Source organism: Gossypium arboreum, chromosome 3 (assembly GCF_025698485.1).
Source record: "Gossypium arboreum isolate Shixiya-1 chromosome 3, ASM2569848v2, whole genome shotgun sequence".
NCBI classification, from domain to species: Eukaryota; Viridiplantae; Streptophyta; class Magnoliopsida; order Malvales; family Malvaceae; genus Gossypium; species Gossypium arboreum.
The window spans coordinates 25,950,395-25,958,899 of record NC_069072.1 but is presented as its reverse complement, the minus strand read 5'-3'; the positions used below and the strand labels follow the sequence as shown (position 1 = coordinate 25,958,899).

Here is an 8,505-nt window from a genome sequence, read left to right as displayed (position 1 = left end):
CGGACTGGGTATGGGATGTTACAAAGATCTCTAACATGATACACAGTTGGCTCACAATTTTTAAAATTAGACGAGTTAATTCATTAAATTACAAAGCTTAAGAGGAATCGAACTTAAAACTCAAAGATAAAATCACATTTATCTAACCATTTAACTAAAAAAAACTAATGGGTTAAAAATATTAATTAAAAGAAAAAGCTTAAAACAATATGAAATAAAAATATAAATATGAGTAAGAGAGGAATCAAATAACTCAATGATAAAAACATTAATATTTAACCAATTAACCAAAAATTAAATACAATTTTCAGTGAAAATACAATCTATAAAACAGGTTTTCACTTCTCTCCTCAAAAACATCATATACGAGTAAACAACACATTTACTTCAATTTTTTTCCAGCATATATTGATAATTACTGTAACAAATTAAGCTATTTAAATGTAATGATTGCACCTCACAATTCAAGCAGTATTTTTTGTTTCGTACAATATTTAAATAAAAAAATCCAAAATACCTTCGCAATATATATAAGCGAGTTGGAAGGCAGCGAAACAAATTCAGCACACACGGGAGGTCCATTTCCCGCCAATTTTCCAAATTCTCTCAACTTTTTGCCGCGCTTTTGCAGTTTTCACCAAGGGTTTTATTTTGGAAACAAAAGGAAAAGGGAAAACGCCGTTAGTAAGCTCGGTAATCGGAATTGCACACCGAAAAAAGAAGAAATGGAAGTATTTCAATCTCATAGGAAATCCAGTTCCAACAATGTCATCGTTTCTATTCTTCCTTTCTACCGATCGGCCCCTCCCCTCGAAGTCCGTCTCGAAGATTTCGAGTTCTTCGCCATGGATCGCCTCCGAGGTAACCCTATTTTCCCTCTGCTAATATGACTATTTCTAAAGCTTTAATTTGAACATCTTTTTGCTCACCGAATTGTTACTGATGAAACCTCACTTAAGAAGAGGAATCCCTAGTATCAGACCTCAATTTTATGATGGTTTCGTAACGTTTAATGTGAAAGCTCTACAATTATAGTTAATTGCATGATTAAATTTAAAATTTTTGGCTCTATTAAAGTCTCTTATTTCATCTAATTGTTTTAATTGCTTGATGCAGTTCTTAAAGGTATCTCAGATGGACTATGCCGTGGAAAGAAACCTGAAGAAATGGAAAAATTGGTAAAACCATTGACTCTGTTTATATATTTTTGGTAACAATATAATTGTTTTTCTCCCCAATTTCACATACGGGATTTGCTCAGGTAGAGGATCTTTGGAAAGCAAATATGAGACATCCGCAGGCAGTGGAGGAAGTAAACAAGGATATCATATCACATTTCGTTCTTCGCCTTGTGTACTGTAGAACGTAAGATCATGATTCTTTCATTCTTTTTCAACTGATAACAGTAATTATCATCTTTATTCTCTTTCTTCCTATGATTAGGGAGGAGTTAAGGAAATGGTTTCTGTCCATGGAGACTACCCTCTTCCGCCACCGGTTTCGCTTGGAAAGCTCTGAGGCACAGGTGGCACATGTTCATTCTTTTTTGGTGTTAGGTTTTCTGGTTTATTAAGCTCATGCTGATTGCTTGTATGCTGATGTTATAGAGGGCATTGATGTCTGAGTTTAAGCTTCCCTACAAGGCAGTCAGCAATGCGGAATTTGAGGTAATTGTACTTCAATATTTTCTAATTCCCTCAAGATTTGCTTTCAACAAGGTACAATAGCGTGAACCTTTTTATGATAGCGCATATGGTGCCTTTTTTTATATCTTCTCTAGATTTTTATCCTAGTAACTGGAGCTATTTTGTCTCTTTGCAGAGTGTGAAGGATAAATTAAGCCAAGTTGCACGCTCTATGGGTCAGAATTTAGCTGCTGGTATGAGATTTCTGACTGGCTTCATTAGCCATATTCCACATCAAAGGCACTAGTTTGTCTATTTTATTACATTTCTCACCTCGCATTAAGTGACATTTAAATTTGGACCATGATATCTCCTGGAAAGCTCTCATATGACTTATATTCAGTTACCATCAGGCTAAACCTAGTTCAATGAAAACTAATAGCAAAAATAAGTTTACTGTATTACGTGTGATTATTTATATGCCGTCTTTATTTTTAAATGCTCATAATCTCTCTCCTTTGAGGTTCAATTTGAAGCAGAATCACTCATATCCTTGATTGAACTTATCACTTTTTATGTTCTTGACTATTCTGCTTGGGTCATATTTACCTGTTAGGTTTTAGAAAGAAAATTTTTGAGGCTGACAAAGAGTTTCAAAGACAGATATGATTGATTTTTGCTCCAGAATATCCTCAATAATCTGTTTTTCTTAGGTAATTTAGGTATTGTAGGAAATATTTCCTTCCTTCAACTAATGGATGCTTGCCTAAGTCATAATACTATAATAGTTAAATAACCTTTTTTGATGCTTTGTCTATAATATGATTGGGTTTCTTTTCTTTTTATTTTTGCAGCTGATGCAATATTCTACAAGGTACTATTGTGTTTTCTTGATTCTTCCACATTTCAAACAAATTCTGTGGTAGCTTACCCTCGTGAAAAAGAATTGATTTGATACTAGAAGTCATCTCCCATGGCCATGTGTTAATATAATGTAATAACCTATGTTAATAGTACTGCAATTAGGATTGTTCTCGCCATTTACCTGTACTAGTAAGCACCTGAATGGAGAAAGAAAGGGGACAGGATTAAACAGTGTTAAATATAATATCATTCTTGGTTGGTGATGTGGTACAGAGAGAACACTGATAGTCTCGTATCTCTCAGGCCAGGGTTAGTCCTTAGATAAAAATCTGATACAGTTTCTAGTTTTATCTGGCTTATTTGTGCACGCTTCCACCCTATGAAGGTGCCCTTTGAAGAAGTTCCTGATCTTGTATCTGGTCGTCGAGTGTTTATACATAAAGGGCATGCTTATGTTGCTATGAATCAGGTAATGACATTCTGTTGATCTTTGAATCTTACCTAAAAAATTGAATATCATCAACATGGATTAATATTCATACTTTCCTTGTCTTCTTCCGTCTAATCTTTTCAGGTGGTTTCTCTTGTTGTCACACAATTTCGAAGTTATATATCGAAGGCGCTCATCTTAACAAACAGGTTTCTTCTTTGTGCATTAGGGCTCCAGAAAGTTGTGCCTTGCATTCATTTTTTAACATCTACATTGGTCTTTGTCAATTATTGAGCATGTCTGCTACATGTTAGGACTTGTGTGTCAACTTGGTTTCACTGTCTGAATTGTATCTCATGGCACATGTAGTTTGGGCAACAATCTGTTGCTGCTAAGTTGACTTCTGAGTTGCATGAATATTTATTATTGCATCTGTAATGTGTTAATATATTTCATATGGATAAATAGAACCATGTTTATTAAAATTTATTGGAATGTAACCCGTGCTCTGCTATCATAATTTCCACATTCACCAGAAGCAGTAGTTGGTATTCTTGTCATCGTCATTTTTGTAGGCAACAGTTATATTGGTGCACAGGAGTTACTTTCCTCATCCTCGGTCATAATTCCAAAAACAAAGGCAAAACAGTTACATTTTCTATCCTATGCCATTATGCTTATGTTCTAAGAAATAAGTTTACCAGCATGGAGCTGCTGAAATCCATCATAGTAGTTAATATGATTTGTCTTGTGATGAAACATTGTATTAATATTCTTAAAGGTAAAAGAAATCTATGTATCACATCCAAGTTTCTGCTGAAGAACTTTTCCTTTTCTCTTTTGCAAATTTTGCTTTGTACATACAAATTTTATGGTGTTTACCAAGTTCCATAATTTGCAATCTTGCTTGCAGAAAATGGACATCTACCATTAGAGAACAAGAGAAGGATCGCCTGACTCCTGTGAGAATTGGACTGAAGTTTGTTATTGAAAGATCCTTCTGTTTGGTATTGACTGTTTTCTTTTTCTACCTGATTTTTTGTTAGATTGTGGAAGCACTATGCACAAGCTATCTGGGTCCTGATTACTCTCAGGTGCTTTGTAACAGCTCTTCAACTAGCTTAATTATATAGCTGTTTTATATGAACGGTCTTTTTTTTCTAAACTTGATTGGCTGGTTGTTTTAGCCACAAGAATTTGGGGAGATATCTATTAAGGACATTGATCAAGTTGCTAAGACTTCATTTCCTCTATGTATGCGCCACCTATTTGAAAAGGTAAGAATTTAGATTATCAAAACAGGGTTAGCACTGTTTTCAATTCTCTCCTTTTATAATAAAAAAAAAATTCTATATCTTTTACCTTTCAGGTCAAAGAGGATCATCATTTAAAGCATGGCGGAAGGATGCAATTAGGTCTTTTCTTGAAGGTTGTACTTCACTAACTTAATCTGTCTTCAGTATAATTGCCTGTAACAGTAGTATTATAAAGATCTTTTCCGGGGAAGTCAGACAATGGCATGGTGCTCCTGTCTCATGGTTGGATATGCATTAATGCTTGTGTTCAGACATCTTTTTTCTGTTTTTGAGTCTAGTGTTGATTCTCCAACCTGAAATCAATTGATAATAGGTGGAGAGGTTCAACTTCAATTAAATTTTGATGCAAACTCTAACTTGATTAATATGGGGATCAATATTAGCAGCTGTAATGTTGCATGTTGATAAATCATGAAACTGTTCTCTTTAGTGTCTTTCCTCTTTCTCATAATTTTGTCTTTGTTCTTTATTACCTCTCCTTAGGGTGTTGGGCTGAAGCTTGATGATGCCTTGGCATTTTGGAAAGCGGAGTTTGCACCAAAGGTAAGTCTTTCACTGCACAGGTATATGTTACTGTATATTTGGAAGTATGTTATTTAACCTTTATTTTATTTTCTCTGACTATTTGATTTCTTTTTATTCTCAACCACAAGATGGGAAAGAGATGTGAAGGAAATTCAATTGAAAATCCAGGACTTAAATTGATATCCTTTCATTGATTCCTCCTAAATTTCATATTTAACCATGAGTCTTTGATACCCCTCCCCCTTCCCCCCAAATTTCCCCTCTTGACACAATTTATCTGAATCTTGTGTTATTTTATTTGATTGAAGCATTTTCTATATTTCAATGCTTTGTTTCTTGTTGCCCATGCAGTTGAACTGGATAGTTGACATTAAATTATATCTTTCGTAGGTTAGTGCAGAGAGGTTTGACAAGGAATATGCATACAACATACGCCATAATTATGGAAGAGAAGGGAAGAGAACAGTAAGATGCCATCTTATCTCTACTTAAAAATGTGATCTATTTCAAATTTGGATAAGTAAAGGTATTTACAATTGCTTCAGAAAATTAGATATTTACAGGTTTAGGTTCTTGTCCGTTTTCTTTCTTTTTGGTTTGGGGGGTTGGTGGGTTGGAACTTGAGTTTGTACTATGATCTCATCTAATCATAATAATCTGATGGATATTGCAGGATTATACACCTTATTCCTGTCAAAAGATTATCTCGGTAACTCCTGGCATTGGTGATCATCATGGCTGCCCCTATAGGCATTTCAGGTTAATACTGTTACTAGCTTTCTTGATTAAGGAGAGTTTGCTATGAGTGGTGTCCCTCTTGCAAAACCTCAGATATTCTCCTTGGATTGAACTATACTAGTTTGTTTTTTCCTAATAGAATCTGGAGACAGCATATAACAAATAGGTTTGATCATGAATTTGTTAATTTATCAGTGCTATGGCAGATGCTTGAGCGTTGTTGATAACATAGCTTATACATTGCTATATAGGCGTCCACACTCTAATTTACACGTTATATTGCTTGCTATTTTTACATGACAGTGAGGAGAATTTAAGGGCTGCACTTGTAAGAATGGGAGTAAGCAGTCGTGCAGTAGAGGATGTAATGGACAAAGTGCACAATAGGCACTATCAGGTAATAAGATAATCTTTTTAACCTACTCGGGTGTTTTTATCTATAATGGTTTATTGTCGTGGAAATTCATAATTGTGAGCACGGTGAAACGTGTGCAGTTAGCATGTACCTTAACGTTTGAAGCTGTTCATGGCTCATCATGTGATGCTGGTATCAATCATCCAAACCAATATTTCATTGACAGCCAAAGGGTTCTGCAATCAAAGGTAAATGGTGTACAATTCACTTTAATATAGGAGTTTTTGGGAGCACTTTGAGGGTGTGATTACTGCTATGTAACCCATTTTTTTTCCTTTTAATGCTAGAATGGTTCTGTGGCATGAGGAGACTTGAGGGCATCAGTGGTAGTCGTTACATATGTTGCACTCACTTTGTAAGGCAGGTTAGAGGAACTGCAATGATTGTTTAGATACTAAACTGAACTGGATAATATTTTAATTTGTTAGTTAGCATTAGCATATATCTTTAATTCTAGACAACCCATCTGTTAAGAGTTGGTTATAAGGAGTGAGCATAGCATTTTAGCTTCTGAAACCAGCTCCAGATTACAGCATTATGTTAATATCAAAGAAGAAAAAAAGGTTGCCTCATGCCCCAATTTGTGTAAAAAATATAGATTGATTTTGTTTTTTTTTTTTTTTGGGGGGGTTGTTGTAGTGAGGTTGTAATTTAGTTTGGAGGTGCAACCAATGAACAGCTATGAAGATGGTGGTTCACCTTCTGTATTTTGATTTTGATTTTTGTTGGTTAAGGGCTGTGCCCAACCTATCAACCTATGGAATGTGGTCCATGATGGGGAAAACAAACACTGATTATTGTGTTATTTGATTGGGCCACTCTTAATCTTATTATACTCTACAGCAGCAAAAAAGTTGCCAAGTGTTCACCTTTGCTAAGGATGAGCCTTTATGTTCTATTTGGTTGGTTTAATTAAAGGTTAGTTGTGAATAGGTGTTCGTTACTTTGTGTTCTAGATTTATGCCAAATATGTCGAGCATTCGCCATTTGCCATGATTTCTGCCAAACATCACTAACCAATTAATTATATTATGTTATATTATATTTTTTTAAATATTATTTATGCTTTATTTGGAGGATAAAGTTCAGTTCTTAAAATATATAAATTAAAGAAATTCTTTCAATCGTCCAAATAAAGGGGTTTTTTTTTAATCAAGCGAGCACCTCAATTATGTCCTTTCCGGTACGCACGTGTTCTACACAGTATAACTACAGATTTTTGGGTCTAAGGAGTTAAGTCTTATTTTAATTTGTCACATTAGTCTTATTTTAATTTGTCACATTTGTACGAAATTGAAATATTTTAATTATGTAAGTTAAAGTGGTTTAAAGATAAATTTCATTAATGGAATATGCAATTTCAGATTGATTGTCCACTTTAGTTAGGACTCTGTTATCCAATTAGAGTAAGTTATGACGTTCGTTAAAATACAAATATATATATTTTCTATATTTTAGTAAGGAAAAGAATTAAATTTATAATTTGGGTTATAATACATTTTTTTATTTCACAAGTAATTTTAAAAATTATCATGTGTTTTTGAATATTTTTTATATCTTATAGGTCATTTGTTAATACTCTAAATTTGTTTATGAAATTTAAAATTGGATATCAAATAATTTCCCTATAACTATACTTTTCTTCTAAAAACTTTTTTCATGCATGTTATTGTTACTACCAACATTTTTTTTATTTCCTTGAAAATAAATTAGCATGTATATATTCTTTCTTCTCGGAATTTTGGTAGGAATTGTCATAATCATTTTTTTTAGGGAAAAACGAGAATCAACTTGGATTTTAAAAAACGAAAATGAAAAATGGGGAGTCGCCACCAATCCTTTTTGATAAGGTGTGGTCGGGTCACCTTTAAATTAACCATTTTAATAAAAGTTAAGATTTACTAAAATGATAATTTTGGGTCTACAAAAATTAGAAAATGAGTTCGGGAGTCGGTTACGCACGAGGAAGGATTAGCACCCTCGATACGCCCAAAATTGGTATCTAATTGATTAATTAATGTCTTAAGATCGAAGATTGAAAACTTTGAAGACTTTTGAAATACGATCCCTCTTTATAAAAAGCTCAAGTGTTAAAGACCTTCTCGTTTCAAAATATGAAATGTCACATCCAGTAAGTTAGGACATGATATCTTAAATTTCCGAGAGCGAGCATGCCTTTTTATAAAATCCGTGTATTTTATTAAAAGGGCATTCAATTATTTAGAGTAAACGAGAGAAATCGAAACCCAGTAAGTTAGGGCACGTTTTCTCGAATTCTCGAACACCAAATATTGCCTTTATTTCAAAACAAATTCTTATTTCGAGATGACAAAATGTCATACCCGGTAAGTTAGGGCACTACACTTCGCAGCTTCGAGAATAAGCATTTTTCAAAACTCGTATAGCGATTTAAAAGAGTATTCCGTTATTTGGGTTAAACGAGAGAAATCGAAACCCAGTAAGTTAGGGCACGATTGTCTCGAATTACCAAATACGGAACATCACTTTTATGAAAGAATTATTTTAAGGTATCGAATGAAAAAAAAAATATAATGTGATTTATTGTAAAACATAAAACCAAATCGTGGTGCT

At 33.8% G+C, this 8,505-nt stretch overlaps 1 protein-coding gene across 1 annotated transcript; it reads left to right on the top strand.

Annotated features, from left to right (window-relative positions):
* The first annotated feature begins 472 nt into the window (after positions 1-472).
* LOC108477358 (probable DNA primase large subunit) lies at positions 473-6,843 on the top strand. The gene is made up of 19 exons (XM_017779874.2): positions 473-861; positions 1,117-1,178; positions 1,262-1,365; positions 1,444-1,525; positions 1,608-1,667; positions 1,822-1,879; positions 2,480-2,499; positions 2,875-2,958; positions 3,064-3,128; positions 3,833-3,881; positions 3,966-4,013; positions 4,107-4,196; positions 4,289-4,348; positions 4,719-4,778; positions 5,151-5,225; positions 5,434-5,519; positions 5,802-5,895; positions 5,994-6,101; positions 6,201-6,843. The coding sequence occupies exons 1-19, from the start codon at positions 726-728 to the stop codon at positions 6,216-6,218; spliced, it is 1,359 nt and encodes a 452-aa protein (XP_017635363.1). The 5' UTR covers positions 473-725; the 3' UTR covers positions 6,219-6,843.
* Positions 6,844-8,505: the final 1,662 nt, after the last annotated feature.

Excerpts from the sequence above, each read along its gene's own strand:
- LOC108477358 (XM_017779874.2), top strand. The coding sequence starts at position 726 with ATGGAAGTATTTCAATCTCATAGGAAATCCAGTTCCAACAATGTCATC. Across the intron at positions 1,526-1,607 it reads TGGAAAGCTCTGAGGCACAG|AGGGCATTGATGTCTGAGTT; the intron begins GTGGCACATGTT and ends CTGATGTTATAG. Across the intron at positions 5,896-5,993 it reads TGCACAATAGGCACTATCAG|TTAGCATGTACCTTAACGTT; the intron begins GTAATAAGATAA and ends AAACGTGTGCAG.